The following is a 13,464-nucleotide window of genomic DNA, read 5'->3' as shown; positions in this document are numbered from 1 at the left end:
GCAACTGGTGTTCTTTTGTCTCAATTGTCCCTCGGTCTTAGTCGTGGGCACTACCACTTTCCTTTTCACATCATTACCTTTGACTCCTTCTTTTTTTCTATCATAAACAGACCCAATCTCACTTATTGTTCTTTCCTTTTGATTATCACTGGTACTATCCATTTCTCTTAACCACATTTCTGGATGTTATATTCCCTTGGCAATCTGAATGGCCTCTTCTAAATTAGGATCCTTTATTAATAGTATCTCTTTAATCTTCTTATCGTTTGTACACCTCACAATTTTATCTCTTATAAGAAAATCAGCCGATTGTTCAAACCGACATAATGATGATAGTTCTCTCAATGCAACTACATATGATGCTATGTCCTCATGTATCTATTGGACTTGTGAAAAGAATTTATGACACTCTTAAAGTAAATTGTTTTTCTTTATGAATTGTGAGTCCAACATTTGCATTGACATTTCAAAAACATTTTTGGGCTGACTATCCCCCATGCCTAATGATACGTTCTTTAATTCCTCATAAATTCTTCTACCTTCTACATCAGGATTATGAAGAAGAATAGGTTGTCACCTCAAAGATCCGTACCTGCCCCCTCCAAAAGATAGAACATACGTAAAGAATAGTTTACTACGTTGCTTCCATGGTATTGGCTGCTCTCCAGGTGTTGACAAGAATGGCAGGGGTGATGCCATACTCTGCTCTGCATATCATGCAAGAAATACAAAATAATAAAGTAAAATATAAACTTAAAAAAATAATTTCATGTAATAAACTAACTGAACAAATTATTATAAAAAACTCTTTTCGTTTTTATTTCTTCTCTTCTTTGTCTGTTTAATCAGTATTATTGCTGCAGACAATGGTTTAGTCTCATTTCCTTTTCCATGCACTCTATAGACTTGGCCCTCTTTTTATTTCCACATATATTTCCACACTTTCTTCCTGTCCCACCGGCACAAGGAGTGTCTACACTTCATGCTGGTAAGTAATACTGTAAAATAACCACAATAATAAATGGGAAGTAACTGGTAAGTAGTATGCCTGCAGTGTCTGTACTAGTGTACCACCACAATAGCTAATTTTGTTGTGTTACAACGCGGTGCAAAAGATGTTTTTATTTTTGGTGTACGCACTGTGCCCATAGACTTTCTTGATACAAAATTCCTAGCGAGGGGTGTTCTTGTACAGCACTTGCACTATTTTTGGTGCACTCGCACAGCACTATCGACTTTTCGCCAACTCCTAGATGAGCAGCTGAACTTTCATGTGACACTCTTAGTGAGGGGCATTCTCTTACTGAAGTTGCTTTTGACACAGGATTGGGCCACTTCCCTCGTGCTTCGAGCTCGTGGTTCATCCCTATTGCTTAGAAGTTGCAGCTCTTTCCTCGTGCCCCTGTCTCGCACTGCTGGGCACTGCTGTTCGTACTCTAACGGTCATGTAGATTTTAAGTTTCAATTAAAATGCTTTAAGATAACTATGCATCGCCAATTTAAAAGCATTCACTTGCCTCAATAAAAATCAGTTGTTCCTTATAGATCATGTTCCTTCACATTCATTGTTTTGAAGAGATTTCAAAAATGGAGTTTAATCCAATGGTGGCAATGTCTAGTAAGGACCCTGCACTTGTGTTTCCACTTGTCGCCAATGATGAGGTCTGCACACCTTATAACTCTGAATGCTTTATTTGTACTTATCATCAACATCTCCAGTTGACCAGTAGGTCCTTCCTTCTGCTTCACTGCCTCCCAGTTCTCCCCATTCCATTGTGATGTCACTGCATCATTGCATTCCAACCCATCTAGGAAACCCATCTTATGATCACCACAGCATCCCTTCTTTCCACATCTTAAGGCCACAATAAATACAACCATAGAATAAACCACTAGGGAGTGCTGCACTCTCAGCTGGAGATGTGAAGCTCCAGCCTTGGGAGTCGTTTGAAGAATGACTGAAATGACTTTGGATCCCTGAAAGATCCAGGATCCGAAGACCCAGCACATGTAAGGTCAACTTCTTTGTAGAAAATCTTAACGGGGAGCTGCTGCACTACTGCAGCCTCCCCTCCCGTTGCTTCCTTTATTTTGTTGGTGGTGACCCTGCCATCCTGGGGCCACCATGAGTGAATAAGCACAAGCCCTGCAAGGCATTATGGGGCACTCCAGTCGGAACCGTGAACTTATGAGCAGCTCGCTTGCTGCACTGTGGAGAGCCGCTGCCTTTTCTTTGTCACATGGCCTCAAGCCTCGCAGTTTTTCCTCCATTTGTGGGGGTGCCTGAACTTCAACTCCGCTCGCTACTGATACCTCTGCCAGAGGCTTCCTCACCAAATCTGCAAAGGGAAGTCCCCTCCTGTGTGGGCTCCAGCGGTCTGGGCTCCCTCCTGTGTTCAGTGTCCTTGGTACAATGTGACAGCTGGTTGACTGAGGCAGATCCTTCAGCTACACTCCAGTCTTTCCTAAAGATCTGAGTGTAGCACTGTTAATTTCTCCCTTTGTGTGGGGAGTTAGAGAAATATAACAATTCTGGAAGACCCATAAGTGGTACAGATATATTTTTGGAACTGGTAGATATGATTTTCTTGCACAGGTTACAGCCCATTTTGATATATCACTGGTTTCTGTAGGCCAAAGGGAGGCAAAATCACACTAACATTAAAAGGCCTGCCCAAGGTCAATATTTAATCCTGTAGAGTCCCTTCTGTAGCAGGCTACGTGTGTGCACTTACGGGGCTCCGCATGTCAGTAGTCTCACATGCACAACCCTTACATGTGGGCTCATGCATGGGCACACATGTTCACATATCACCATCCAAGTGCCCCATACCTTAGCTGCATTGCAGTGGCCTTATCTTAAAATGTAGATACTGGTGGTAAACATGTGCAGTCCGTTTGTCATGTGATTACCTTGGGTGAAACACATGTAGGTAGACTCACTAGAGTAAAATGTCCAAAACTGGGTGATCCAAAAAGCAAAACATCTGGGTGAACCCAATCATAACACCAATATTTTACCTTTTTTACCAAGAAGAAGTTTGTTGGAAATGTGCCCTTCCTGCAGGAGAACCCCAGATTTTTGTCTTCTTTTGATAAAACCGTTTTTGTTGACTATATCATATATATTTAATCTTTTACATTTCCTGGCAGTAAAAAACCCCCCAAAGTAATTTTTCACTTTATCAATGTTGGCTTTACCATAGGAAAACAATGGGTTACAGTATAACAACTTATAATGATTAATTTGCACTTGGTAACAGCTACAAAAATTATTCAAAGACTAATTTTAATAGTAATTAATGATAATGCCAGATTTTATGTCAGTAGTTTAGAAATTATACTTTTATTAAGTTGTCTTTTCTCGGCCTAAGCCAAAAGGGCCTTTGTGCCAGTGTCCAGTGTCACCTGACAGTTAAATTGGTTCCCTGTGGTGAGATGTTGATTTCTCCCAGGCAGTGGACAAAAGCCTTGGGTGTGAAGAGGTGTTTTACCTCCATGAGCAGGATGGCATGGAAGATGTTGCCAAGCCCTCTCCTCAGCTTCAAATGATATCTACCCTGTCAGGTGCAGATGTTGCTCACAACTAGGCCTGCGTCCCATTGTCTTCCTATTCTGTTTGAATCCAAACCCAGTGCCAAGAGGAGCTGCCCCAGAACTCATCTGGAGTGCTCACAAGGGAGGAGTTGCCCATTTCTACAACCCCACTTAGGAGTGGGCACAGGGCTCTCCAACCAGCAAAGGAAGGTTTCTGCCAAGTTGGTTTTGGAGAAAGAGGGGTGTGGTGTGATAGCTTACAGTATATCACACAGGAAGTGCAACAAAACTGAGTAGGGTCACCTTAGAATTTTTTTTTTTACTCCATTGCTTAGGGAGTGGCAGCGAGTTTCCCCCCAAGCACAACCACAGACTGGGACTGGGCACGAAAAGGGCAAACCCAGTGACCTTCTCAGAAAGCTCTGTGAAGATCAGACGAATGGCTGCCCTGCTATCTGAAACTTGAAGGAAGACATGACCTGCTACCCGTTGGTTTGTTACCCATTGACATTGAAACCTTCCTTGAAACAGACTTCAGACTTTGCCTGCTTGGAGCTGTTCGACCGTCATCAACAACCGCACCAGGACCCTGCTCTTCAGCAACCTGCTGTCGTTGAGTCTTGTGTTGGATTCAGTTTGACATTTGCCCCGCTGCCAACTCATTGATGGCCACTTATTCCCCATAAGCATGTCTCAGTCAGAAGATAAACTTACCACTGGACAAATCTGATCCCCATTTCCGACCAGCACTCCATAATTGGCCTTAACTTTTGTCTTTACTCGGTCTAGCAGGACCAGATATCCCCGATTAGTACTTTGTGCTTTTTGCACTATTTTAAATTCAAAGTTTAGAAATGTTAATCCCTAGTTCATTTTATTGGATTTATGTTGTTTTCATGACATTTTATGTATTATATTTATTAATACTACTTTGCTTTGTTTTTTCTTTATTACTGTTTGAGTGCTGCATAAATACTCTACATTGCCACAAAGTTAAGCCTGACTACTTTTGTGCCAAACTACCAGAGGGTTAAGCACATGTTTATTTATTGAATTTCGTGGTTCACCCTGACAAGAATTTTGATTATTATTTGTAACAGCTTCTCACTCCCTCAACTAATACTACTATCTCTACAAAGTTGTTTTGTTATTTCCTTATAGTTGTTCATTTTTGAATTTGCAAAGATAGCCCATTTCCCCACATTTTCCCCTAGACCTCCCTCTAGCCATATCTTTCCCTGCCTGAACCTTTGCATACCTGTGCTTTTCTCTGCATGTAATTCTCCCATCCACGCCTCTGTCAGCCTACACCCATCCTACACTTATCTCTAACTTTACCTGCCCCCCTCCTATGCCTGCTGTACCCACCCTGCACCTGTATTTGTCTGCATATCATCCTCTGCCTATCCCTGCCACCTGTCAGCTGTACACTCATTCTTGCACCTGTATCAATTTTTCCCCGCCTCCTCGGGCAGCCGTACCTATTATACACCTGTATCTATTGGCACCTCATTCTGTAACAGTCTCTGCCTCCTATGTCAGCTGCACCCATTATGAGCTAAACCTTTACCCATTCCGTACTTGTACCTATTGGCACCTCATTCTGTACCTGCCCCTGCCTTCTTAGGCAGCTGTACCCATTTAGTACCTGTATCTATCGTTGGCTCATTCTGTCTGCCTTTTCAGGCAGCTGTACCCATTATGCACCTGTTTCTTTCTGCTTCCTATATCAGTGGTACTCATTTTGAACCTATTTCTGCAGTTCATCCTGCACCTGTCCCTGCCTCCTCTGTAAGCTGCATCTATTCTACACCTGTATGTATCTGCACCTCATTCTGTACCTGTCCCTTCCTCCTCCACCATCATAGCCTTGCCTCTCATCCACACCCATATGTCTACCTGTCTGTATATCTCCTAGCTGCAGCACCTCTCCTTCCTCGCCCTGCTTCCGACATGTACTGAGTTCATAGCTCTCCCAGCTGCAGCACCTCTCCTCCCTGGCCCTGCTTCTTGCATGCACTGAGCCCATAGCTCTCCCAACCTGCACCTCTCCTTCCTCTCACTGCTTCCAGCAGCATCTACTGAGCTCACATCTCTCCGAGCTACACCCCTCCTTCTTGGCACTGCTTCCAGCATGCACCGAGCTCATAGCTCTCCCAGCTCTAGGACCTCTCCTTAGTCGTACTTCCTGGTCATAAAACTCTCTGTCAGTACTTTTGCTGCCTTTGCCTTTCAAGTCCCATGTCTGTAGGCAAACATAATTTTGGCCTCAGAAGTGGCAAAGCCAATAGGTCTCACTTATGACTGATCATGCCTTTGAGACCTTTTGGCTTTGCAGATGCTTGTTTCTGTCTGAAAAATAGCTACACAAGACCATAGATAGGAAAACATTATTAATGCAAGAGTTAGATTTAACATTATTGATATTCTCTTGCAGAATGGAAAAATCAACATGGATGCCATTGTGTCTATGCCACTTGCAGAACTGGCAGCAAAGCTTAAGGACGGCTCAGTCACACCGGACACTGCTCTTTACGCCTATATTGTAAAGGTAAAGGAAATTATTAATTGTCAAATTACAGGAAGTTGTGAAAGTGTGTGTTGATGTTATGAATAAAAAGATTACTGGAACCAATCAGAGTTTGATTTACCTACTGTGATATACAGCCATGATTTATAGATACCAGGATGGTGAAGCCACTATGCTGGTATCACAAGGTGTTCAAATTACCTGAGCTACGATAAGAACTGTCAAGCATACATTGGGAATCTCGTGGGTAACCTGATGTCCTCAGTTTCAGAACTGTTCGTGTGGGCTCCCTTCGAACCAGCTTGTTACCTTTTCTGGTTTGTTGCGATGTGCACTTTGATTTTCAAAGTCCATTTCAAACTGGGTCCATGTGCCCAGATACAGAACAAATGTACTATGACAAAGGCATGCGCCAATTCTTTGATTTACTACAAGTGATATAGCATGACGTGTATATATATATATATATATATATATATATATATATATATATATATATATATATATATATATATATTCAGTGAAAAAACCATAGGTTTCAGGGACGTTAAAGTTAGCTGGACATTTCACTTGTACAAAACCATAGAAATTCCCCTGTTATACTTAGTTCAGCTAACTATAACTCGCCCCCCCGCAATGCACTGCTGATGACGTCACATATTACATCACTCATGACATGGTCAGTGACATCACAGCTATGGATCTCATAAAATCATTCTTATCTAACCGACAACAAAACGTAGCGTTGGGCAACTATGTCTCGAGGCAATTCTCCCTGCCAAGTGGAGTTCCACAGGGATCTGCATTAAGCCCAACACTTTTTAATCTATATGTCACGACATTGGCATCGATTATCAAAAACGCGGGCTTTTCCCTGGCCTCTTACGCTGACGACACCCAAATTGTGGTGTCTCTGACCAACAGGGGATATCGCAGTGATATGGCCTTCAGCTCATGCATGGAAAGGGTGAGCAATTGGATGGCATGTAATTGTCTAAATTTGAATGCCTCAAAGCCAGAGGTGATCATCTTCAGCAACAAACCCTCTCTTTGGACACCAGATTGGTGGCCACCTGAGCTTGACACATTGCCTACACCATCGACCAAGGTAAGGAACCTGGGAGTTGTGCTGGACAGTAAGTTAGAATTTAAAGAGCAAGTCAATAAAATAACATCAGTTTCTTTTTGCTAGATATGGATGTTAAGAAAGATTAAAAAGTATCTACCACCTGAGCTTTTAAAAACAGCGACTATGGCATTGGTACTCACACGGATAGATTACTGTAATGGTCTCTATTTTACCCTGGCATCGGGCCTCCTGAACAGACTCCAGATTCTGCAGAATGCGGCAGCCTGCTTAATTTTTAAAATACCTAAACATGAATCAGCAAAAGAAGCCATCAGAAAACTACACTGACTGCCAGTCAGACAAAGGTGCAAGTTTAAAGCTCTTTGAATGGCATTTAAGTCCCTGCACGGCCTTGGGCCAGATCTGTTCATGAAAAACATCAAATGGTATATTCCAGAAAGAACACTACGCTCATGCGAAGCCAGGAATATGGTGGTCCGCCCATTTAGCACATGGGGGGGAGAAGTATTTACAGGGTAACGGCAATGCTCTGGAATAGCCTGCCACTCTCTCTAAAAACAACCACCACCCTTCTCAGCTTGAGGAAATCATAAAAAACATGGCTTTTTACACAGGATAAATAAAAAGTCCTCCCGCTACATTTAATACAAGGCCCTGCTGACCTTTCTGATCAGAATTCTATAGCGCCAAGACACCTCTGGGCATTTGTTTGCGCTTTATAAATTTGGTTTACATTACATTACATCACTGATGACATCTCTGATGACATCTCACATGACATCACTGATAACATTACTGATGACATCATTCAGTGACTGTGTGTTTCTGTAAAGTTTAAATATGTTTAATATATATAGGGAAAGACATATTGAAGAATGAGTGGGTGTATAAGTGTCTGAATGGATGTTTTACTAGGTGCGTGACTGACTCTATAAGTAAGTGGTTAAACATATGTTACTGAATGCATGGTTTAGTGACTAAACTGTGTGAATCTCTGTATCCGTCTGTCTGTTGGTGTGTAAGTGGCTGCATGGGTTTATGAATAACCACATACGTGTCTATATGAGTTATTGATTGGTTGTCTGAGCATCTGTATGGGTGCTTGAGTGTTTGTGTGGGTGGGGTGTGTGTGTGACTGTGCATAGATGTGTGAGTGGGTGATTCACTGGGTGCTTAGTTTGAAGTGTGCATCTGTGATGGACTGTATGGGTGGGTGGGTGTGTATGGGTGTGTTAGTGAATGAATGTATATCTCATTTGTACATGTGTAAGTAACTACATATATGAAAGGCAGTATATATGTGTTTTAGAGTATATAAATGGCTATAAGTGAGAGTGTGTGATTGTGAGAGTAGCTGTATAGATGCGTGTTCGCTTGTATCAGTGATTGTATAAGAACTTAAGAATGTGCTAGTATTGGTATGACTGAGCTGGTGAGCAAATGGTAGTGTGAATAATTATTTGCATGACTGACTAGGTGTGTGAGTACCTCTATGGATGAGTGGTGCTGTGTGAGTGTCTATATAGGTGTATGAGTGCATATGATAGTCCTGTACTGAGTGACCATAAGTATGAGTGACTGTAAGGGTGAGTGAGTTGATGTGTGTAGACCTAAAAATCAGTGAGTGGGTATGTAGTTATTGGTGTTGGAGTGTCTATGGTTTTGAGAATGGCAGTCTGTAATTTAGAGTGGGTGTGTGTAAAGTTATGTTAGGGTGTGAGAAGATGCAAGAAATTATAACATGGATGATGTCATCAGCGATGTCATCAGTGATGTCACTGACCATGTCATGAGTGATGTAATATGTGACGTCATCAGCAGTGCATAGCGGGGGCGCGAGTTATAGTTAGGTGAACTAACTATAACGGGGGAATTTCTATGGTTCTGTACGAGTGAAATGTCCAGCTAACTATAACGTCCCTGAAACCTATGTGTTTTTCAGTGAATTTCTAACGTTTTTTAAATGCTAATTTCTAACTATAACGTGCCTGAAATCTATGTTTTTTTCAGTGAATTTCAAAGGTTTTTTAAATGCTAGTTTCCAACTATAACGTGCCTGAAACCTATGTTTTTTAGGTGAATTTCAAAGGTTTCTTAAATGCTAGTTTCTAACTATGCCTACAGAGGTTGGACATGTGAAGAAAGAAGAAAAATGCACAGAACGAAGCAAAAGGAATGCAGAAAGAAGCAACAGAAGTCCACAAAGACAAAGAAAAGTGCAGTAAGAAGCAAGACATGGGCAGAAAGAACCAATAGAGGAGCAGAAAGAGGCCTTGTTGCAAAATCATCCTGTGCCCACAACTTTTTCAGACGGGTACTGGTGGAAACTGACTCTGATTAACCAGGCCTAGAACCAGTACTATGCTAAAAGACACTTAGAATACAGTGAAAACACCTACATATACTAGGGAACACTATGCGTTGGCATAGTGTTCCCTAGTGTTGGCATGTGCTTAGCATGACCTCCCCTGTAAGTCCCTAGTAAATAATAGTGCATGGGGATTAAAACTACCTCTTAAAACGTGCCACGGGGTGCGTTTGCACAATGGTGAAGGGAGGAGGGGGCCTGAAGTAACATGTGTGCAAACAAGCCCTGTGGCCATTTTAAGTTGGGAGATTAAGTTCCCTTGAATCCTGAGGGTCCCTGGGGTCCAACTAGCCCACTTAGTACCTCCAGTAAGCGCCACAGAGCTGCATTGCACACAGGTGTAAAAAGGGGCATGGCCTGGACCACCTCTCTGCAACGCAGGCCTGTGGCGCTTACTTGGAGGTATCTGGTGGCCTAGTTGGCCCCCATGGGCCCTCAGGATTGAAGGGGACTTAATTCCCCAACTTAAAAAACTTGCCACAGGGAGTGTTTAAACATGTCGCCTCTGGCCCCGCCCCCTCCCTTTACCACTGTGCAAACTCACCCTGTGCTGTGTGCCCCGCAAATTTATTTATAAAAACCCTGGGGGTGGCGGTCTCTGGGGCTTGTGGGGGGCTTAGATGCCCTCCCCCCACATAAAAAATCCAAGCCCAGTGGGGGTGGTCCCCGGGGCTGCGGGGGGACCATGTGCCCTCGCAATTCTTTGTGCAAAGCCCGGGGGTAGCGGTCCCAGGGCAGTGTAGGGGGGATTGGGGAGCCTGCCCTTCGTTTTTTTTAATTTTCATTGCCGGAGCCGCGAATCCAGTGCGCATCCACGATTTAAATGCTTTTTATGGCCCCTGGGGGTCCTTGTGGGACCCCCTAAGCAGGCCTAGGGGTCAGGGTGTTCTACCCTGTCCCCTTTTCTTGTTTTGTGCCTTAGTTTTTCTGTTTTCTTGTGCCTCGATTCTACCGCGGCACAAGATGGCTGCCAACACTTCCTGGTTTTGAGTGTTGACAGCTAACTAGCATGAAGCTCGTGATAGGGAGGGTGCGTGAATCCTGCACGCCTCTATATAGTGAATTTTTTAATTTTGGTTTTCTCAGCAAGTATTGAATGGATTTACACTATTTAACAAAAACAGTTCTTTCTGAACCAAAGGCTACCTTTTTGCCAAATTTGGTGTAATTCCGTTCAGCATTTCGGGCTGTAGCCGTGTCTAAAGTTTCCTAGGGAAAATAGCATGGAGAAAACACATTTTGGGACCCCCCCTTTTTTCTTGGCCCCCACCTGCCGAATCACCCTGAAACTTTTAAGATAGGAGCAGAATGGAGCGCCCCACGAGTTTTGAACATTTTGCGAAGATTCGTCAATCGGCGCCAAAGTTATTGGGAATAGAAAGTTGCAATTTTCCAATGGTAACTAGGTCCTAACTATAATATATATATATATGTATACACACACACACGCGCCTTTGATGGTGTACTCCTGACGCCAACAAGGACTTACATGCTATGTCTGCACCACACCACACCTCCTAATTTTGGGGTAAACTTCCAGGGGATCCCAGGCAAACCTTTTAGGATTAATCCCATGACCTGCTGATCTTTGCACCCAGCGTATTCGCTCCCTCACAGACAAACCCACATCCACTAAGAGCAACTTACACTGGGGGACGAAGGCAGTCGCCTCCTGGAGGAATGAGAGCTGCCTCAAGCTTAACTCAGACAAGACTGAATACCTCATCTAGGGCTCCTTCCTCCCCCTCTGCCTGGGATGACTCTTGGTAGCCCGCATCGCTCAGAATCCGCCCACAGACTACACACGAAACCTTTGCATCATCCTGGACTTCTTGTTCACAATGAACCATCAATTCAACGCCGTCACATCCACCTGCTTCTACACACTCTGCCTCCTTGGGAAGATCTTCAAGTGGATCCCCACTGAGTCCAGGAAAGCGGTCTCCCACGTGCTCATCAGCTGCAGACTCGATCACAGCAACACACTCTACACTGGCACCATCCAGAAACTCTAAAAGAAACTGCAGACTATCCAGAACACCTTCGCCAGACTCATCCTGACCATCCCACACCACAACCACTTCACCAGCCACCTGAGAAACCTTCACTGGCTACCTGTTAACAAGAGAATCACCTTCAAGCTTCTCATACATGCTTACAAAGTCCGCCAAAATGCCAGACCTGCATACCTCAACCACCGCCTCTCCTTTTACAACCCCATCAGACATCTACGCTCTGCCCAACTGGCCCGGGCCACCATTCCATAGATTTGCAGGACCATGCATGGAGGAAGATTCTTCTCCTGCTTTGCTGCAAAGACCTAGAACCCTACTCCTCAGGCATTCACCATCACTGCCGCAATTCAGGAAGGACCTCAAGACCTGGCTCTTCGACTGAACCACAGACCAAGCCCCTTCCCACACCCACAGTGCCTTGAGACCCTCACAGGTGTGTAGTCGCACTTTACAATGTATCTGTCTTGGAGCAGAATCACAAGGAATGTGTTCAGTAGTTCCAAGAGTCACGGAAACTTAACTTTGGACATAATGTTATCTATTGATCAAAATTCCACTTTATGATCTGCAGAAATGTATTTTCCTCTGCAATTCTTAAATTGTGTGAGTAAGGTCTGCAAAGGACCCATCTGGTAACACCCATGGCTGGCCTGGCAAACTGTCTTGACCACCTATGCAAGGAATGTAAGCAGACAGTCCTTCGGCTCCAGAAGCCTAATAAAACAGCACGGCAAGTAAAATATCAGTGCAGAAAATAAGAGTTATGGGTAACAGCAAAAACAGGCTAGGAAAAGGAGATCCTTCTGCAGTCAGGAGGTCTGGAAATTAACATCGCAAAAACATAATATATGGTCCCCAATCCTTGCTGCACCACTAGATCCAATCCGAGACTCAAAGGCTCCCCAGGTGAGCGTGTGCACACATTTGAGTGTCTAGAACGAATAAGCGGCATTACAATGCATGCAATACAACACATGCCATTACAACGCAGTTGTTACAATGGCTGTGATGTTACATCGCATACCATTACAACACATGTCGTTACAACGACTTGCTGTAGGGTTTGTGCTAGATTTTGGAATAGTATAATTTACTATTTCATCTCCAGTCTGTGCAACAGTAGGAAAGATATTGGATTTTAAATCCAACACCTTCACCACCACCTACAGCAAATCGTTGTAACGACTTGCATTGTAATGGTTTGCATTGCAACAACGTGGTCGTTGTAACAACTGCGTTGTGGTGGCATACGATGTATCGCATGTGATGTAAACGATGTTTCCCATCTAGAACTGTCTCTCACAGAGCAGTTGACAGGTGCAGGCGCAAACTAGAGCAAAACACTGGGGGTTGGTAAAAGTGCATGGAGGCTCTCAATTCCATCCAATCTCTCTGGCGCTTCAAATTTATAAAACAGGCCTTGGGGGCATCCTTTATGGAGACATTAGGATGTAGGGGTTCTTACTGCAGTTGAAAGTCGATTCCTGCGCCCATTGACGGGACTACCTGTTAGTACCCCTCTATTTCCCCTCAGGCTTGATATTGGTCTTAGGCCCATCTCAGAAGGCACAGCATTGAGATCAATCCTTTATTGGAGGAGGCTCTAGGCCACCTACAATCTCCTACCCCATCGCCAGAGGTTGGAGGAAATACTTGGCTTGCCGGATACCAGCAATACCCCATGGATCAAGTACGTTAGAGAAACCCTTTGAAAATTGGGTAATGGGATGAGGGTCTGTTAGTAGGCTAAACAACAAGGGCAACTATGGCCAGTATCAAATGAGTTTAAAGCAGTCACAACCCCCTTATGGCCCCTCGTCCGACACACCTCTTTTGGTGTCGGATGAATTTAAGATGGAGAGGTTTGTTGACGAGATTGAACCTGCGGTAGGTCAGAAGCTCTGACTTCAGTTTTGTTATGATA

At 43.7% G+C, this 13,464-nt stretch overlaps 1 protein-coding gene across 2 annotated transcripts in view; it reads left to right on the top strand.

Moving 5' to 3' along the window:
- The window catches only part of LOC144800500 (vitamin D3 hydroxylase-associated protein-like), a 344,212-nt gene that overhangs the window by 72,439 nt on the left and 258,309 nt on the right, over positions 1-13,464 (top strand). For both annotated transcript variants that reach the window (XM_078671684.1, XM_078671685.1), the window contains exon 2: positions 5,975-6,088. In XM_078671684.1, the coding sequence (XP_078527810.1) occupies positions 5,975-6,088 (114 nt within the window). The remainder of the gene's footprint in view (positions 1-5,974; positions 6,089-13,464) is intronic.

Source organism: Lissotriton helveticus, chromosome 1_2, assembly GCF_964261635.1.
Source record: "Lissotriton helveticus chromosome 1_2, aLisHel1.1, whole genome shotgun sequence".
NCBI classification, from domain to species: Eukaryota; Metazoa; Chordata; class Amphibia; order Caudata; family Salamandridae; genus Lissotriton; species Lissotriton helveticus.
Note: the sequence above shows the minus strand (reverse complement) of the source record. Positions and strands in the feature narration are given on the sequence as shown.